At 29.6% G+C, this 21962-nt stretch overlaps 1 protein-coding gene and 1 pseudogene across 2 annotated transcripts in view; both read left to right on the plus strand.

The window, feature by feature from the left end:
- The window catches only part of LOC111288387 (scarecrow-like transcription factor PAT1 pseudogene), a 61350-nt pseudogene that overhangs the window by 1858 nt on the left and 37530 nt on the right, over nucleotides 1-21962 (plus strand). The window lies entirely within an intron of this gene.
- LOC149519115 (heavy metal-associated isoprenylated plant protein 47-like) lies at nucleotides 2932-3956 on the plus strand. Its single transcript, XM_089760325.1, has 3 exons — nucleotides 2932-2985; nucleotides 3116-3194; nucleotides 3380-3956. The coding sequence occupies exons 1-3, from the start codon at nucleotides 2980-2982 to the stop codon at nucleotides 3676-3678; spliced, it is 384 nt and encodes a 127-aa protein (XP_089616451.1). The 5' UTR covers nucleotides 2932-2979; the 3' UTR covers nucleotides 3679-3956.

Here is a 21962-nt window from a genome sequence, read left to right on the forward strand (position 1 = left end):
AATATCTAGATAGTGTTGATTTGGGTTAATTGTCTTATTTTTTATGGAATATTATACCATACATCGTCAATGGAGTTTTTAAACTCCCAAGTAGAGTTAAAATATTGTCAAGTTTTGTTATTTATTATATTAATTCATCAATTTTTTAATATATTTTAATGGAATATGGTACAATTCCTTGACTTTGCTAATAGAGTTTAAAATTAATATGAGTATATACATGTATTGATATGTATATGATTTATCTTATATTTTTGTTTTTGGTTGTTGAATTATGTGATTTAGTGTAGGGAGGGATGGATTCTGGTGATACACCGCTAAGTATAGAATTTAAGGCACCTTAATTATCCATGGATTTTGAATTCATTTTCTGGGTTTTGGTTGAAATTTATTGTTATCTTCAGAGATTTGATTTCATTGTACATTCTTGACATTTCTTTTCTTCATTTTGATCAATTCGTTTTAGTATTTTTAAGATACAAAATCTTTAACTTTTCCTCTTGGATTAGGATATTTGTTTTTTATCTTTGATCCTTTACTCTTTATAGATTGATGGATTATGTTATATTCATTTGAATAAGGTATTTTCATGTTTTAGTTATAACTGTTTAGTTCACTAAGTTAAACTTATTTAGTTGTGATTGGACATTTTTTATCAAACGATCGTAAAAATAGTAAGTTTACAAAAAAATATTTTAATTTATTTTTATTAAAGCTAACTAATTAAGCTATTGTATGCTTCTAAGCTTTCTTGCACAAAAATATGTTAGTGCCTATGTTTTAACTTTTAACTGAAACCTGAATTGAATTTGAAAACAAGAGATTAATTTAGTTTAGTTATATATATATATATATGACGGTTAAATTTGTTTGGTTTAAGATGAAAAAAGTTTGTCTTCGCATCCTGCTTAACATGCTACTTGGTTTTATTTGAACAGTGGTTTTGATTACTAATTTCTTTTGCCGTCATTTGCACATGGCTGTTGTGGTGTTTCTGCTGCTTCTTTGAAACCTAAATTCTTTGGCAGAGACTAGATGAGCTAAGAACAATGATGCAAATATCTGCCTTTGAATTTAGGACTTGGAAAGAGCTCTGATATATGTTATCATGCTTTTTTGTTTGATCAGGATCAATATTAATGGGAGGTGCCCGTTTTTAGCAATCATTTGATTTGTGCGGAGTGGTAAATTGGTAATGCTTTATCATTCCTCTGCTGCTAAACATAAGGAAGCAAATTATGGCTACTTATTACCCAAGTTTTAGCTATGAAGAGAAAATTTATCTACTGCTTATCTGGAGGACCAAAAGCCTGTCTCTTATCTTGGATCATCTTCCGATCCTGGTAACTCAACAATATATCAGAACTAAGCTTCTTCTGCTGGCGCATTCTCAGAGATCTTGTCTGGGAGTTCTTTGTCTCTATAGAACTGTGTCTAAATTCCATCTATTGGTTGTAGAAATGAAATGTCATTCATTCCACCCTCAAGTGACACCATGAGTTTGCAATCGGTTGGTGTGCAGTTAAACATTACATCAAGCAATTCAATGTGTAAAAAAGTAGTTCTGGGAGAGAATATTTAATCATAAATGTGAATTTTTTCTTAAATTATTACTTTATACTAATTACACATATCACTCAACGTTTTAATTCAAACAAATATCAATTTAATAAAATATAAAAAAATTATTGTAAAAAATCAGGCGAAGCAGGGCCTTTTTACTAGCATAAATTAATCTCATCTTCAACTAGAAATCTAAGCCAAAATGGTTTTTGGGCCAAAAGCTTTGGGCAACTCAACGTCCAGTTGCTATTGTGTCGAAGGCATTTAACTATCGCTTTTGGGAAATGATCTATCTCCCCAAGTTTTGATTATAGAATAAATACCGAAAGAAATAAACGGCTATACTGTACTTTGCTATATATTGCAGTTAATGGAGTGAAAGTTGATTACCAACTAATTCTTTTAAATGTTTTTACTTTTTACTCCTTTAATTACCCATATGTTATTTATATTTTGTTCTTCTTTTTTCTTTTTATCTAGCAGTTTATATTTGTTATATTTTTCTATTTTTTATTTATTGAAGATGCTGGAAAATAAAAGCACAGTAGAAAAATTATCACCTAATCAATTAAATTTTATATCCGATTCAATGATAAGCTTTATTTGAAAAAAAGTTAAATTTAAATCTTCCCTTTCATTAAATTAAAAAATATTTAATTTGTGATTTTCTTTTTTTCAAAGCTTTAATATATATATATGTAATACAATGATTGAGGAGGAAGAGGAAAGGCAGCAACGGCAGTGACGTTAGCACTCATAAAGAGACATGGCGTCACCAGCAAAAATATTAAAATTAAAGTTTTAATTTAATTCTAATTAATAAGGCAACAAGTTATTGTTCAAATTATGTGATTGCTTTAATTTCATGATGAAATGTGGTTTTCATTCAATGGATAATTTTAACTCTTCATAGTCAATATATGTAAAAACTTCATTAGAGCAAACTAATTAAAAAAAATAAAATTCTAAACACATGTCAAATAAAAATAAAAATAAATTTGTTTACCATTTCCAGATTAATAATTTTTATATTTAAGATAATCAAAAATTAAATCTTTATCCTTAAAATTAAAATTAAAATTTTTTACCAACAAATTATATAATTAATGATCAAATTAATCATTTCCATGATTTTTAACTTTTACCCAAAAAAAAAAGAGTATGCCCGAAAGGGTTCTAGACTGGGGGCAGTTGTGCTTGCTGCATTAAAGGGATCCCACCTTCCTCTCCTTAAACTTAACCCTCATTAAAAGCAGAAAGAGAAAAACAAGTTTCAATCATGTGGTGGACAGCTTGTTTACTCTTAGATCTCCTAACATTATAAAAATGTGTCATGGCATTGCTTCTTCTTACACTTGTGCATATTCAAGCCCCCTTGTATTTCAGAACAAAGCAACAATTCTAGTGCTTCAGAATATGAAGGTAAGCTACTCATTTTCTTTTCATGGCTGCGTTGTATATTGTCCTTTGCAATATTATACTTGTTTCATCCTGTTGATTTCTCTTGCTGCACGGATTTAAAACATGATATTTCATTAATTTGATGGTGCAGCAAAAGATTGTTATTCAAGTGTCAATGCACTGTGACAAATGCCGGACCAAGGCCCTCAAGATAGCTGCTGCAGCAGATGGTATATACATTTTAGTTAGACCTGAAAATTTTCTTATATCATGTCGTTGTATCATATTTAAAATTATCAAATATTGTTTTAATCTACCAAATTTTAATTTATGATCAGAACATATTAATTCAACAAAAGAAATTAATTTCTCCAAGGACTGATGTTTTGAACTTTTTTTTTGCTTAATGGCATAGGTGTGATATCGGTGGCATTACATGGTGCAGAGAAAGACAAATTGATGGTAGTTGGAGATGAGGTTGATGCAGTCTGCTTGACTAGTTCCTTGAGAAAAAAGCTTTGCCATGCAAGCTTGGAGACAGTGGAAGAAGTGAAAGACAAAAAGCCTGAAGATCCGAAGAAAGATGCAGACAAGAAAACAGATCCGAACAAAGATGAAGACAAGAAAACTCTAATCGTATGCTGTCCACAACCTCAGCTGGAATATTTTGCAGTGGCGCATGATCCCTATCCAGGCCCTTGCACTATATTGTGATAATAATAGAATAGAATCCGGTGGAATCTGAAACTTAAGTCAATTGATTCATGGCATTCAGCAGATTTACATTCGACGAGTTTATGATTTAAATTTTAATACTTGTAACCTCTTTCTATAACTTTAGATCGCAGTTTTTTTATTTCCCAAAAAAAATAGATCCAATAGTATCATAATATCATCACCTAAAGTTTAGCAATTTAACAGATTTGATTCTGTCAACATTGATTCTCCTGCAGATTTCTATTTTTACATTTTTATCTTGACAATTAAGTATTAACCATAGTTTCCTTACACAAAAAATGTCTTTAGATAACAATTAAGAATCAGTTCAATGTGTATGAAGATTTAGATCGTTTTTATCAGATCATCATAACAAAGTTTAAAATGTTCCATATCTGTAGCATTTAGTCCTTCCAATTCAACAGCCCTGAAACCTTTTTCTTTCCATTTCACTGTTTCATCACTAATGAGTAATAATAGGAACATGAATTTTATGGTATGAACCACCAATCCCTTCTTCGACAATCAATGCATGATTAATAAGTGATTGATTCAATTTATTAAGATTCGTCATCTTTAACAAAGGGATTTTGAATTCGAATCTCGTGAATAATCGCTTGTTGAAATTATTTTGTATACATGAATTATAATCATTTATCTTAAATTATCGATATAATTATTTTATTTTATTTTAAAATATTGAACAATTTAACTACTTTGAAATTCTCATTAAAAAACAAAAAAGAAAAATCAATGCATGCATAGGAAGAATGCCACAAGAGCTGGAAATTAATGTACTGGGCTCCGCAATTTGAAGATATTACGTGAGAGGTATCACATGGAAATTGGAAACAAAGTGGAACAATTGTACATAGGATCAATAACTCCTTTGAGACAAACCGAAAGAATTGGTTGACACTCTTACGATCACCTCTAATCAATTTTGAGATACAAAACCGAACTTTTGTAATCATTTTTAATCTTCGGATTGAGTTTATAAAAAGAAAAAAATTCGTTTTCACTTATGATCATTGCACATATAACAATATATATCCTTAACACAAGTGTTATGCATGAATTTGTTTAAACAGAAAATATGTAACTATGAAGTACTCAAAAAATTTAACTCATAATTAATGAGCATCCGTCATTTGTTTCTGATAGTTACAATAATTGGAATCTGGTGAAATACTAGTAAAATTTTAAAACGTTTCTAAAAAAATTAAAGACCAACAGTGCATTTAATAGTTTTGTACATATAGAAATATCTTAAATGGTTTTTTGGGTGAAGATGAGCTAGATAATGAGTTGGAGGTTGAGATGAAATTGGTTCAGACTTACAGGAAAGAAGTACGATCAATAGATGTCGGAATTTGTTCTTGCTCTGACGTACACATTGAATGAGTCCTCTCTACAAACCCACACTATACTCGTCACAGTGTGCCACTAACCTAGTTCACTAGGGCGGCTATAGCGATCACGTACCAAGAAATTATGCAATGATGATCCATTCATGTTGGTCTAAGTCCACTGAAAATGCCATCAAGGCGTGCTCTAATACGCATCATCACAAAAGATTCGCCACAGTAAACCGCTCGCCCTAACCCATACTCGACACAACGTCACATCTATACGAAGGTCTAAGGGCCACACCCAAAATAGACATGTCACTCATGCAAGCTTACCAAACCAGACTCGATACGACATCACATCTAAAGGGTAGTCTCTGAGGGTAATCACTTTATAATCTCCCAGTCTTGTGGTAATTGTTAGGATCAATTGCCTATCAATTAGGTCAAATGATATAGTCTTTGATTGGTGGATTGACACCTAGCTAGGCTCCTCGCCCGTCATGCATACTCGCCTACGGAGACAGCCTTCCTGGTAAGAGTTACTTCGTACAATTATTTTCATTAACGTTCATCAAGTCATTTCATAATAGACCAAACTTATGTAGACAGCCCACCTATCAAAAGCTATTCCGTACAATTATTTTTATTAACATTCATCATAACGATTTTTCATTTGAGAGTAACTCAATTTTTTATTTGAGAGGAGTCCGATTGTTAGATTTTGTAAAACTTTTGAAGTTATCATTAATTATTTTATAAGATATAATTGATCATTTAAAAATATTATTTTTTAGTAAAAATTTTAAAATTAATTAAGATTTATTAAAAAAATTTAAATTTACGAAATTAAAATTAAATTCGAAAATACAATTACGAGTGAAAAAAGTATTAACACCCTAATGTTACATGTTCGAAAAACAATATCAATTAAACATGTATAATCCTTTAATTTTGATGATATAGTCTTTTTATATTTAAATTTAATTTCTTAAAATTTATTTTTAAAAAATATTTTTTTGTTGTGAAATGAACATTATTATTTATTATTATTTCGTATTCTATAAATTCTCTAAAGCTTTGATGGAATTTATAGAAAATCACTATTTAAAAAATATTTCAAAAAATTGATCATTTACAAAATTCTTAAAATTTTCTCATAAAATATTTTAATTATTTATTTTAAAAAGGATTTTAGGAACATCCCAACTCTTTGGTGAGTTCTCAAAATTTATTAAACAAATTTTAAAATTATCTTGACTCTTCGATGAAATCTTAAAATTTTAAACAAGCTTTAAGATCATTTTAACTTTTTGACAAGATCCTAAATAAAAATTATTTTTTTATAGTTAAGGGAATTAATTAATTAATTAATCTTTATTATGATTATTTTAAAATTATTTATTATTTAATTTTTTTTATTAAAAGATTTAGATTATCACAACTCATCGATGAAATCTAAATATTAATCTTTTACTTGGATTGAAGAAAATAGAACTTTTTTAATTTTTTTATATTTTTTTAAAAATTTATTCAAGTTATCAATTATTATTATTTTTTTATTTTTTATTATTGTTTTACATTGTTTAAATCAATCTTTATTCTAGTAAAAATAATTTTGAATTATCTTAACTCTATATGAAATTTGAAAAAAAAAAATTTATTTGCAATAATAAAAAAAATTAAACCCTTTTAGCTTTCTTTAAAAATTACATTTGAAAATTTCAATTAAACAATTTATTTTTTATTTTATTTACCTTTTTAATTTATCACTTTCTTTAGCAAAAATTATATTTTAAATTATCCCAACACTTTGGTGAAATTTAAATAACATTTTTGCTTGCAATAAAATTTTATTTTCCTTAAATAAATATTATTATTAATTTTTTTTTGCATATCATATTTTGTAGGTCAATATTTTATTTTAATATTGTTTTTTTTCACTTTATTCATTTGTTTCTAAAATATTATTACTAGTAATAATATAAAATAACAATAATAATAATAACAATAATATCATAAAAATAACATAAAAAATAACATAAAACTCAACATAAAATAAATCAAAATCAAAATCAAAACAGAAAATAAAAAGAAAAAGAAAGGGGAAAACCTGCGAAATGGGTCAGGTTAGCTCACCGATTGACATGCGGATCCTATGTAGGTCGGGCTGGGTTCAGACGTCCAAATCGATGTCATTTTTAAGTGCCTATAGAAAGCCTATTTCAATTTTTTATATTTTTTCTTTTCCCTCTCTCTCTCTACCCCAGAGCTCTTTTCTCTAAAAAAATCAACCATCTGCCAGCCACCGTGAAGCCCAATTTTTGGCTTGTTACTATCATGCACCAGAGGCTAAAAACCTCAACTAGTGCCTAAACATTCAAAATTTTCCAGATTTTAGTAGTCAAAAAATTCAAACAGTCGTTAAAAATTTTAAATTTTCCTAGATTCTAGTGACCCAAAAAATGTTCAAAAAATTTCCAAAAATTCCCAAATTAATCCTTTTTGTTTTCTAAACACTTTCTTAAAACCAGATTTTTCAAAGAAAATCTCAAACTTCTTAGATCGAGAATTTCATTCTCGGGAAATTTTTTTTTTTTTTTGTGTTTCCTGTTGGTTCCTCTGTCAAAGAGGACGATAATTATAGGTTTTTTTTCTTTGATTGTGTGTGCTCCCCTCTTTTTTTTTTTCTGTGTGTTTTTTTTTACAAAGATTAGCTTTATTTATAGAGCTTCTAGGCTTTAAGAACCCAGATCTTCTGGGATCTTTTGTGAAAAATTTGGATCTTGTCCGATGACTTTTGGTCATCGAATTTCATGCTGTCAAGTTAGGCAGTGTTAAAAAAAAAATGAACCATTTTGGCAGCTTAATTTCAGCTACCAAAGTTGAAACAAAAATTTTTGACTTTTTTTTTACTTTTTTTAAAGGTTAATAATAATAATAATAATATAAACCAAAATTATATTTGATAAAATTGGTGTTTACAGTTGCCCCTCTTTGCTTATTTCTGAGAATTAGGAATAAGGAAAAGATAAAAAAGATACCAATTTTGTTCAGGCAAACAAATACAAAAGATGAAACATTTAACATAAATTTTTTTTAAAAGAAAATTTGAAAGGCTCCTTTAAATAAAGGCTGTGAACTTTAAATTCAAAAAGCTCATCTGACCAAAGGCAACGAACTTTAAATTCAAAAGTCTTCTCTCACCAAAGTCAACAAACTTTAAATGTTAAAAGGCTCATCTCACCAAAGGCAACGAACTTTGACTAAAGGCTATGAAACTTTAAATATTAAAAGGCTCTTCTGACCAAAGACAATAAACTTTAAATTCCAAAAGGCTCCTTTTACCAGAGGCAATGAACTTTAAATGTTAAAAGGCTGAAAGGCAATGGTATTTGAAGATTTTCTTAAATAAAGGGTTCACATATTTTCTGTTTTGCACTTTTTCTTTTATTGGTCTTGGATTGTCCTAACATCTATTATGTCACATGATGCGTGAATGACATTTTCTTATTTTTGCAATGCCATACAATGAATGATGATCATGATGTGAATGCACTTATTATGCAAATGAAGATACCATCTTTTTTCTCTTTTTTTTGTCATTTTCTTTTAATCCTCAAAATTTCTCAAGGCTTGTTTCATTTCTTTTTCTCTTGAATCTCATGCATTCCAATAGTTGATTAAGTTCAGATAAAAAAAGATTTTTTTTCATATCCTATATTTAATGTCGACCACTTTTATGACTTATAGGCCACATTTCTCATTAACCTTTATTCCTTACTATTTTGCTTATCATTTTAAATCTTTTTCAAAATAATGTGTGTCTTTTATGGTCATTGTTATTCTTTCATCATCTTTTGAATTTTATGACAATTATAACACATTGCACATTTCTCTTTTTAATGAGAGGGATAAAAGAAAGGATAAACAAAGAGGTATTTTATTTCGATAAAAGGGAAAAGTGTTTCATGCATTATCAAAAAGGATATAACGAGGACAACAAGTAATCACATAACAAATATTCAGATCATCATAAACTAATTCATCAAGGATTCTTTTCTAAAGACTCTTGATTGGTGCCCTTGACTTTTTAAAAATACAGTAGACTAAACAAGCCTAAAACCAATGAGCTTCTAGCACATATTAAGAATTAACCGACACCATTCACTATCCCCTTTTTATTTTTATCTAAGCTGCCCTTTCAGGTTTTTAACTCATATCTTTTCAGTTCATTTTACTTTTTTTTAGGCATAATACTTTTTTGTTGCATCGACATTGATTAGATTTGACAGATCATCTTCATCCATTCTTGCCAAGATCAGTGTCCCATGAGAAAAAGCTTTTTTTTACCACATATGGGCCTTTCCAATTAGGAGTCTATTTTTCTCGAAGATCTTGTTAGTTAGGAAAATTCTTCTTTAATACTAATTCTCCCTTTCAAAATTATCATGGGTGAACCTTCTTGTTATGAGCTCGCATCATTCTTCTTTGATACAGTTGACCATGGTAAAGTGCAACTAATATCTTTTCTTCAATAAGATTCAATTGTTCATATCAAGCGCGAACTCACTCAACTTTTTTTAACTTAACTTTCATCAGAACACGAAAGGAAGAAATTTCAATTTCAATATGCAACACTGCATTTATCCCATATACCAATAAAAATGGTATAGCTCTTGTAGATGTACGAATCAAAGTTTGATAAGCATGTAATGCAAATGGTAACTTTTCATACCAATCTTTATACATATTTGTCATCTTTTCAATAATTTTTTTTATGTTCTTATTGGCTACTTCAATTGCCTCATTCATTTTTGGACAATAAGGTGCTGATTTGTGGTGTTTGATTTTGAATTGAGCACAAACTTCAGTCATCATTTTATTATTCAAATTAAGAGTATTATATGAAATAATCCTTTTTAGAAGGCCATATTGACATATGATCTCTTTTTTGATGAACTTGCAAACAACTATTCTTGTCACATTAGCATATGACACTGCCTCTACCCACTTTGTGAAATAGTCAATTATCACTAAAATAAATCGATATCCATTTGAGGCTTTTGGTGTAATGGGCCTTATCACATCCATTCTTCACATAAAGAAAGGCCAAGGTGTTGACATAACATGCAAGGACATTGGAAGAACTTGAATCTTGTCTGCATAAATTTGATATTTGTGGTATTTTCTAGCATAGTCAATGCAATCTTTTTTTATTGTCAACCAATAATATCCTACTCTCATTATTTGCTTAGTTATCAAGTGACCATTTGCATGAGTTCCACAAACACTTCTGTGAATTTCTTCTAGTAACTTTTTGACTTTAGTAGCATTCACACATCTCAATAGTATTTGGTCTTGACTTTTTTTATATAAAATTTTTCAATCTAGAAAGAAACCTATTGCCAATCTTCTTAAAGTTCTCTTATCATTATCTGATGTGTGCTTTGGGTATTATTGATACTGAACATATTGTAATATGTTAAAATACCATGGTTTTCCATAAACTCTTTTCTCAACATTTGAACAATGAACTGGTTTCTCTCCTAAGCTCAATTTGATGGGTTGGATTTCAGCATTTTCATTTAATTTGAACATTACTGCCAATGTAGCCAAAGCATCAGCCATCTAATTCTCTTCTCGAGATAAATGATTGAACCAAATATTCTCAAATTCTTTGATCAATTCAAATATATACTTTTGGTATAAATCAACTTTAGGTCTCTAGTTTCCCATTATCTTCACAATTGGTATATGACCAAGGCAGAGTCTTTTTAAACTTTTAATGCATGAACTTTCCTTTCAAGAGTAGCTTAAGGACCCAAAACACATGCTTCATATTTTGTCACATTATTGGTGTAATCAAATTGTAGTTTTGCAATGATTGGGTAGTAATCCCCTTCTGGAGATATCAAAACTACTCATATACTGTGTCTGAAAGCATTTGATGCACCATCAAAATACCATATATCTTTATTATGTTTTTTTTTTTTATCTATGTGCATTACAGACATTAAGTTTTCATCTGAAAAATCAAATATCATAGGCACATAATCTTCATAAGCGCGTTATGTAAAAAATTTAACAATAACACTTTTTTTTATTATCTTTTAGGACACATATACAATGTCATATTCAGAAAGTAACACTTGTCATCTTGCTATTCTTTTCAATAATGAAGGCTTTTCAAAAATGCATTTAATTAGGTCTAATTTCGTAATGAACCAAGTAATATGATACAATATGTATTGTCTGAGCTAACGAGCCATCCAAGCTAGTGCATAACACATTTTTTTCAATGGTGAATACTTTGATTTGTAATCAATAAACTTTTTGCTTATGTAGTAAATGGCTTGTTCTTTCCTTTCTATTTCATCATGTTGTCCCAAAACACATCCCATTAATTTTTCATGCATCATTAAATACAAGATAAGAGGTCTTTCAAGGACAGACGATATTAATACTGATGGGTTTGATAAGTATTTTTTAACTTTTTCAAATGCCATTTGACAATCTTCATCCCATTCTCTTGACCCGTGTTTTTGAAGAATCTTGAATATGGGATCACATTTGGCTATAAGTTGGGAAATGAAATGAGTAATATAATTCAATCTCTCTAAAAATCCTTTTATTTCTTTTTACGTGCACAGAGGTGGTAATCTTGGATGGCATGTATCTTATTTAGATCCACCTCTATTCCTCTTTTACTAACAATAAATCTTAGTAAGTTTTTTGAGGTTGCATCAAAAGTGTATTTAGCTGGATTGAGCTTGAGCTGAAACTTTCTTAATCTCTTAAATAATTTTTTGAGATTAGTCATATGATTTTTTTCTTCACGGGATTTGGCAATTATATCATCCATATACACCTCTATTTCTTTATGCATCATATCATAGAATAGAGTTAACATGGCTCTTTGATAAGTTACCTTAGCATTTTTCAAACTGAAAGGGATGACTTTATAGCAAAATGTTCCCCATACTATCACAAAAATAGTCTTTTCATATCTTCTTGTGCCATTTTAATTTGATTGTAACCTGAAAATCAATCCATGAATGAAAACAAAGAGTGCTTTACGGTATTGTCCACTAAAGTGTTAATGTAAGGCAATGAAAAATTATCTTTTGGACTTACTCTATTTAGATCTCGATAATCAATACACATTCTCACTTTGCCATCTTTATTAGGTACTGAGACTATATTCGCCACCCATTTGGGATATTTGGCCACTTTTAAAAATCTCACATTAAATTACTTTTTTATTTTTTTTATTTTCAATAACATATCAGGTTTCATCCTTCTCAACTTTTGTTTAATTGGTTTGTACTCAGGCTTTAGAGGTAGCTTATGCACTACAATTTTAGTATCAAGCCCTAGCATATCTTGATACGATCAAGCAAATACATTTACATATTCATGTGGTAACTTTATCAACTCCTATTTTATTGGTGATGACATCGAAGGACCAATCTTAATCTTTTTTTTAGTTTTTTCATCCCTCAAATTAACAACTTCAGTGGCTTCTTGATGAGGCATGATTTTTTCTCTTCTTGTTCTATTAATCTCAATAATTCTAGGTATATTGCATAGTCTTCCACATTCTCTCCATCATCAAGTTCACCAATATAAACAGAACTTTCAAAATTAAATCTCAAAATATTGTCATGATGATCTTCACACTCATTATTTGGATACCTAAAAATAAGTGAAATAGACAAAATGTAAAATGATGTATAGTAATGCAAGAAATTGAAATGAAAGAGGCAAAAAAAAATGGACAAATATGCTATACTTGTCATTTATTTAATTAAAAATAAGGAAACAAACACACATAAGACATTTAATGCTTTTAACAAAAGCATTTAGATTAGGTTCAACACATTACTTTGGAGAAAATTTAAAAACAACAAATAACTCCTCAACATGTCAATTTTTCAATTTTGCACTAGTACGAGTAAGATAAACCCATAAATAGCCTGGATCTTCATTACCTTTTTCTTCACCCACCATTTGTATTGAAAATTTAGTAAAGATATTTCCAACGATGGTGTAAACTTTTTTTCTATGTTTTCTATTACATATGGATAGATATAGCCAGTAGAGATGAAAGTCTCGTAAAGGGGAAAGAAAATATATGCCTTCAGTTTCTACTTCTTGCCCTAGAAAATGAGCCAACCTTTTTTTTTTCTTTTATGAACTTCATTCTCTTTTTTTGAATTGGCTTGTACCCCAGCCCAAACTGATCATCTTTCTTAGGCATCATCAATGGTCGTTGCATCCCCTCAAGTTAGCCTACACTTGTTGTCTTTTCCCTATCACTTTTTAAAAGGCCATCTTAAAAGCTTTGGATAGACATGGAATAAGTATTTTTTATCTTTCACCCACATAGGTTGCAATAACGAATTCAAAGGATTTGAAAGAACATTTTAGGGCTTCCTCAACTATTTCAACATATAATACAATAGAGGATTTAGTCACCAATAGATCTTCTTCACCAGTAATAATGACTACCTTTTTATCAATTATGAATTTCACCTTCTGATGCAGAGTGGAAGGAACTGCTCTCGCCATGTGAATCCATGTCTTTCTAAAAGATAACTATAGGAAAGAGCGATATCCATGACTTGAAAGACTATATCAAAAGTACATGATCCAATTTGGATTAGTATCTCAATATCGCATATCACTTCACAATGAGTCCCATCAAAAACTCTCACTATCATATGACTTATCTTCATGTAAGACATGTCAATTGACAATCTAGATAGTATAGTCATAAGCATGACATTTAAAAAAGATCCATTATCAATTAGCACTTTTGCTAGTGTATGATCCTTGTATCTTGTGGAGATATGCAAGGCCTTAGCATCACCTCTACCATCGATAAAATTTCATCATCACTAAATGATATAAAATTTTTCACTATGATATTTTTCATTATGCGATTAAGTTTTTCCACAGATATATTATGAGCTACATAAGCCTCGTTAAGTACTTTGAGCAAGGCATTTTTATGAGGCTCAGAATTTAACAACAACAAGAGTATAGATATCTGAGCTAGTAAGTAATTTAATTGCTCCACCATACTATATTTTCTTAATAAGTTTCAAGAACTCACAAGCCTTTTTTTTATAATCAAATTTTTACATTCTCAATCTAGAATTAGGGTTCGATGAGTCTCTTGATCATTAAATGATCTATTTTTTTCTAAGCTGATCTCTTTTTCTTTTTTTTTCATGCTTTCTCAAAGTGCTTCTAAGGTATAGCACTGCTAACTTCGAGTTATGCCTTCTACGCAAGTTATGTTTATTGTGCTTGTATCATATGAGCCATATTGAAGAGAACCATTATCCAAACCTTGTGATATGTTATAACAATCATATTTTCAATGGACTACCTTATCCGATTTGTACGGGAATGGGCTAGGGACCTCAATTGTCACTTTTGGCATAGTTTTATAAACTAGTTTGCCAATATTAGCATTTAATTTTTTATCATAAAAGATCATGACAAGCTTAAAATTCATATAAACTGGCTTACTAACCTTAACACTTTGTTTCTCTTCATAAAAAATGGTAACAGGCTTAAAATTCATTTGGTAAAACCTATTTTTAGACAAATCTCCCATCATAACATTTATTGAACTTTCTTCATATTCTTCATAAAATTTAACCAAGAAAGAATCCATCATTCTTTGCAACTTTTGTTGAAATGCTTCACAATCTTGAAGCAAATGACCAACCATCCCCATATAGAATTCACAAGTATTATCTAAATTATATGTGAAATTTTTATTATCTGAGTTTTCAGGTATTGGACAAATCATATTAGCTTTCACAAGGGTAGCAAATATTTGATCCATAGGGGTTCTGATTTTGCTTACTTCTCTTTTAATATTCTGAGTTGTCTCACTACTTAAAGCATTTATTAATCCTCTACCATGATTAGGTAACGGATTGGCCTCCACACTTGGTCTGGCTTTGGTTGTGAAATTTAAAATTTTGTTATCAATCAGGCTTTGCACCCTACGTTTGAAAGCTATACAATTTTTTAAAGAATGGCCTTGAATTCCATAATGATAGTTACAGGAAACTTTAGGATCATACCATTTTGGATATTAAGGTTTTACAGGCTCTATGAGTTGTCGGGCCACCAAGTATTTCTGAAATAATTGAGGACACAATTTCGTGCATGTTATAGGAATTAGATCAAATCGTTGTTGCTCTCGATTATTTCAAGGTTGCCTTCAATTAACGTCTATGGTATTTAACTGAGGGCAAGGTCATGGTGAAAGTGTTCAGGGACGAACATTGGCTTGAAAAGTAGGTATCTGGGTTTGCACTAGTTAGTAATGGTATGATTTTGAGAAATATTAGAAATGGTTAGGTAAAAAGATTGGTATACAGTATATGAATGATATAGGAAAAATGTCTTGGTTTTGGTTTTTTAGTGGTGATAGCTTTCACTTCTACTTCTTTTTTTATGGATAGTCCTCATTTCTTTGATCCAAAAATATCACATCCATCAATTTTTCTATTTTTAATGGCATTTTCTATTATCTCTCCTGTAATTATCATATCAACAAAGTTTTTCATGGCATAACCAATAAGCCTATCATAGTATGATGCTTGAAGGGTATTGATGAACATAATAGTTGTTTTTTTTTCAATTAGAGGAGGTTGAACCTGAGCAGCAACATTTCACCATCTTTGGGAATATTTTTTAAAATTTTTATTAACTTTTCTTTTCATGTTTTGCAAGGATAGTCTATCTAGAGCCATGCCTATAACATACTTGTATTGAGTAATAAATTCTTTAGCTAGATCTTTTCAGAATGAATATAACTCCTATCTAATTGAATATACCATCTGGCAGCTAATCCAATAAGACTATCCTAAAAACAATGGATAAGTAATTTGTCATTTTTTGTATGCCTGATCATTTTTCGACAGAACATAGTGATATGTGCTTGAAGGCATTTGGTACCATCATTTTTTTAATTTTTTATACTTTAAACTTTGGTGGGATTACCAAATCTAAAACCAAACTGAGTTCACTAGCATCAATTGTGCCAAAAATATTTACACTTTCAATAGCTCGCAGCCTTTATTCCAAGAAATCTAACTTTTACTGTGCCTTTGTATTCTCATATTGATCGAATGTGCCTTTCTTTAGTTTTTTTTGTTCTCTTAGGTTTTCTAAATCTAAGATTGTAATAGGCTCAATAAGACTTGTCCCAGTATTTAAACCAACATGTCCTTAACTATATGGTTGAACTGTGAAGGGAGGTAAATTAAACTGAGCATATAGCTACCTTTCAAGCTATGTCATTTGTGGATGCACTTGATGAAAGGTTTGAGCATAGGGTGGGGTAAACCCTGGTGAATACAATGGATTTTTCCTATCACTGGTATTTCTTAGGCTTGAGGCTCTTTCTCAGTGGTTACTTGTTCAGCCACCATTTTTTCCTTTGGTTATTTTCCTTATCATATCCATCATTACAGCCATTTCTTTTCGAGTCACTTCTTAAGGCCTAGTTATTTGTTCTATCAATTCTTGTTAAGACCTAATCATTTGCTCATATATATCAAATTGAACTTTTTCTATTATTTCTATTCTAGATGCTTGTTCACTTTTCATGATTCTAACTTGTGAATGAGTGTTGTAACAATGACGAGTGGTCTAATCTATGTTTTCTGATGGCTTAACTATCTTTGCACCTAATCGAATTAAAGGAAACTCTTTGAAATTTGTTATTTTAAGGCCTCTTTCTTTTAGTCATGATGCATTTTTTTAAATAAAACACACATGATGCATGAATGCATGAATGCAAAAGATGTGCTTATTATATATCCAATATTTGTAAAGATTTTAAATCTAAACTTGAACTACCATATCATAACTTTACATTATCTTTACTAAATGCTTCTTTGATTACAATATTAAAATTTTCAAAAGAAGCGCCCTACATGCTTGTACTGCTCATTAGCACTATCTAAAAAATTAGTTAAGCATTGGTTGTGCTATCCTGGGTAAACTTCTTCCTTTACTTATTTAGCTTCTTAGGCCATGTCTCTTACTTTGAAGCTAACTTCTCTTATATGTTCTACTAGGCAAATGGCTTGAAATTCTTTCAATTTATATTTTTCCTTTCAATACTGTGTTTTATGTTCAAATTGATATCGTTCTTCTCTCAAAACTTGAATGGCTTTACATCAATAATGTATTTGTTGTTTCAAGTCATTTATGAGACCTTGTAGTATCTTTTTTTCTTTCACAGACTGACTAAGCTCTTCTTCCTTAAATAACAAATTGGATCGAAGTTGTTTTGTATTCTTTCTAAATTCTTCAAGCTGTGTGGTCATTGAGGTGACGTACCTATGCCAGCTTTTAAAAATCTTTTTTTACTCTGTTTCAAGCCTTCAAGATTTTGCTTCACTCTTATCAGTCTTATCTTTTCACTCATTAATCTCATGCTGAAACCTTTTCTTTTCAAGCTTTCATATTTTTTTTCTTCTTCAAATTTGCACTTCATAGTCTTTGTATCTTCGAGAATCTTTTTACAATGGGTGTCTTCTTGGTGGCATAGTTTATTTTCTTTAGGACCAACTTTGCTTGTAACTTGTTGACTTCTTTATATCAGATATTCAAGTGTGGCTTTGTTTGTATATCTCTCATGATCTACTTTTTGAGCTTGCTTCCATTCTCTGATAATCTCTTTTACCTTGCCTAGAAATCTTGATTCCTCAAAAGAGAATTCTAATTCTTAAAGCTCATGAATCATTGGGATAAATTACTCTGACCCTAATTGTTGTCGGACCAATGTTAGAGCATAGTTTATACCTTTTCATGATCTTAAGAGTAGAACCCATGGCTTGTCACCACACTTGTATAACATGGCTTCTTGTAGCATCCATGGAGCTCTTCATATAACCTGAGCACTAGTGAAATTTTACAAAGTCAATACCCACTCTTCCTTGGCCTTTGATTCTAGCCACTCAACATTACAGCATTCTTTAATTGGCCTACTTTTATTGCTATAAGTAGGATGAAATTTATCCACGAGATGTTGAAAATGACTTTTTACTGAAATGTAGAGTAATTATACACACCCTATGAGGTGTTCTCATTTTCTCCAACAATGATTCAATGATCTAAAGGTCTCTACCAGTATAAAAGAAACAAGATTGATTTTATTATCCACTTGCTCAAGAAAGTCAATCACTGATACCTCAATGTGTCCTAAAACCTTCGAAAAAATGATCAAGCCATAAATTACTAAAGCTATCATTCTCAAGCCTCATTCATCCTCTTAGTGTTTGATGATGTAATCACGTAAGATTACCCATGGGATGCAATCACTTTTACCTTTTGTTTGGATTTATGAGTTCACATTCTGAGTGGAGACCTCTATTATATAGGCTTGTTTCTTTCGAGATCTAATTTTTTAACCTCGCTAATAGATTTTATCTGGATTAAAAAGATACAACCATAACAATGTAGTATATTCTTCGATCATCGGGGTCATATCTATTTCATTGAATATGAAACATTTGTATACAGGGTCTCAAAATTGAATTAAAACTCTTATCAAATGATTTTCGATAGACACTTCAAGTACTGAAGCAATATGATCGTATTTTTTCTCAAAAGCCATCTTCCTAGAAGTTGTTGAGATTATTTCAAATAATTTTCCATTCTACTTTGGGCTTCTAATGATAGAGTTATCGCCACATTGGTCTATTCACACACGGTGAGCTTCGAAGCTAAAAACATCATGATGGTGTTTTCAAAGCAAGACTGAAAATCTTCTTACTGATACTTCTTACTGATATTGGCATTTTGGCAATCACATCCCATATGCAAGTGTTTATGATTATGCATTATCATAAAACAAAAGGAGAGCAAAACAAAATAGGGTTAGTAATCATATTAAAATAAATATTCCCTCATGTGTCCTAATTTAGGGTATAATTTACAAAAATGGTATGGCCCTATCTAAAGTTGGTTTTTTAAGGTTCACTATATGCATGGTTTGTTAATTAACATAAGCTAAAAAGGTTTCCAAATTGATCCTCACTATCGTCCACTCTAGACTAGTAAGGGCCCCGATCTTCACCCATAACGAGCTACCGATGAAAAGGATTCAACTTGAGTGAAAGTGTTTTGCTAGCCCAAGCGGAGGCGTTACAACCTCACGAAAGCGTAGGTACTCTACTATCCCCTAAAAAAGGATAGATTTGGAAGCTTAGGTATAAAGTTGTGCATGAATGCAAATATACACGTGTGTGAGGGAATGTAGCAATTATCAATCAAAATAAAATTAACAATATAAATAGCAACAATATAAGACAAATTAAATAACATAATAAAACTAGATGAATCTATCAAATTTTTTTTCTCTTTGTTTTTTTATTTTCATTCTAAGATGAGATAAAAAATTAAAATTAAAAATTGAAAAGATCATAAAATCAAAGTTTGGATGCCGCATGTTTAATTTTTGTCTTGACTCTCTAGCACCCCCAGTAGAGTCATCAAGTTGTTATAACGATTTTTCGTTCAGGGTGAACTTGATCATTAGACTTGGTGAAAATTTTCAGAGTCACCACCAATCTTTTTATAGGATGTGATTGGCCACCTAAAAATATCATCTTTTAGTAAAAATCTTAAAATTAATTAAGATTTACTAAAAGAAGTTTAGGTCTAAGAAATCAAGGTTAGGTTCAGGAGTACAATTACAAGTAAAGAAGGTATTAGCACATTCACGTTGCCTGTTCGAAGAATGATACCAATTAAACATGTGTAATCCTTTAATTTTGACGATGCAGTCTTTTTATATTTTAATTTAATTTCTTAAAATTTATTTTAAAAAATATTTCTTTATTGTGAAATGAACATTATTATTATTATTATTTCATATTCTATAAATTCTGCAATGCTTTGGTGGAATTTATAGAAAATCACTATTTAGAAAATATTTCAAAAAAATTGATCATTCTTAAAATTCTCGAAATCTCATCATAAGATATTTTATTTATTTGTTTTAAAAGGGATTTTAGGAACATCCTAACTCTTTTGGTGAGTTTCCTAAATTTATTAAACAAATTTTAAAACTATCCCAACTCTTTAGTGAAATCCTAAAATTTTGAACAAGTTTTAGAATCATTTTAACTTTTTGACAATATCCTAAATAAAAATCATTTTTTATAGTTAAGGGAATTAATTAATTAATTAATCTTTATTATGATTATTTTAAAATTATTTATTATTTATTATATAATTATTTTTATTAAAAAGTTTAGATTATCTTGACTCACCAATGAAATTTAATTATTAATCTCTTACTTAGATTGAAGAAAATCGAACTTTTTCAATTTTTTATATTTTTTTAAAATTTTATTCAAGGTATCAATTATCTCAACACTTTGGTGAAATTTAAATAACATTTTTGCTTGCAATAAAATTTTATTTTCCTTTAGTAGATTTTTTTTTTTTTCATATCATATTTTGTAGTTCCATATTTTATTTTAGTTTTGTTTTTTTTTCACTTTATTTATTTGTTTCTAAAATATTATTACTAGTAATAATATAAAATAACAATAATAATAATAACAATAATATCATAAAAAAATAACATAAAAATCAACATAAAATAAATCAAAACAGAAAATAAAAAATACCTGTGAAACGGGTCGGGTCAGCTCATGGGTTGATGCGAGAAACCTATGTGGGTCAGGCTCGATTCAAACGCCCAAAATGATGTTATTTTGAAGTGCCTATAAAAAGTCTATTTTACTCTTTTTATATTTTTTCTTTCCCCTCTCTCTCTACCTTAGAGCTCCTCTCTCTAAAAAACTAACCCTCTACCAACCATAATGAAGCCCAGTTTTTGACCGGTTGCCACCGTGCATTGATAGTCGAAAACTTCAATCGATATCGAAAAATTGAAAAAAATATTTAGATTCTATCTATGAACCTAGATTTCGGTAGTCGAAAAATTCAAACAGTCATTGAAAAATTCAAATTTTCTCATATTCCAACCACCTAAAAATTTTTCAAAAAATTTTCAAATTAATCCTTTTTGTTTTCTAAACACTTTCTCAAAACCAGATTTTTCAAAAAAAATCTCAAACTTCCTAGATCAAGAATTTCATTCTAAAAAAAAAAAAAGTTTTTGTGTTTGTTGTTGGTTCCTCTGTCAAAGAGGACTATGATTGTAGGTTTTTTTCTTTGATTGTGCGTGCTCCCCTCCTTTCTTTTTTTTTGTGTGTATGTGTTTTTTTTTTTCAAAGATTAACTCTATTTATAAAGTTTCTGAGATTCAAGATCCTAGATCTTTTGGAATCTTTTGTGAAAATTTTGGATCTTGTCCGATGACTTTGGTCATCGGATTTCACGCTACCAAGTTAGGCAGTGTAAAAAAAAAAATGATTTCTAATAGCTTGATTTCAACTACCAAAATTTAAACAAATTTTTTTTTACTTTTTTTAAAGGTTAATAATAATAATAATAATAATAATAATAATAATAATAATAATAATAATAATAATAATAATATAAACCAAATTATATTTGACAAAATTGATGCTTACACATTCCATCAACAAGTCATCTCATAATCAACCAATTTATGTAGACAGCCTGCCTATTAAAAGTGGCTTCATATAATCATTTTCATTAACGTTTCATCAACAAATTATTTTATAATAGAGTTATTTCATGTACAATTATTTTTATTAACGTTTGTTGTAATCGTTTTAAAATCGTTAGACGAATTCGAAAATAAAAAAAATTGTCATTAATTCTTTTGATTAAATACGATTGACCATTTATTAAATTTTATTTTTTAAAAAAAATTTTATAATTAATTAAAATTTTATCAAAAAGATAATTTTTAGGTTTACGAAAACAGTTTAAATTTAAAAGTCA

The sequence above is a fragment of the Durio zibethinus genome, chromosome 4 (genome assembly GCF_047325235.1).
Source record: "Durio zibethinus cultivar Kanyao isolate XHJ-2024 chromosome 4, ASM4732523v1, whole genome shotgun sequence".
NCBI lineage: Eukaryota > Viridiplantae > Streptophyta > Magnoliopsida > Malvales > Malvaceae > Durio > Durio zibethinus.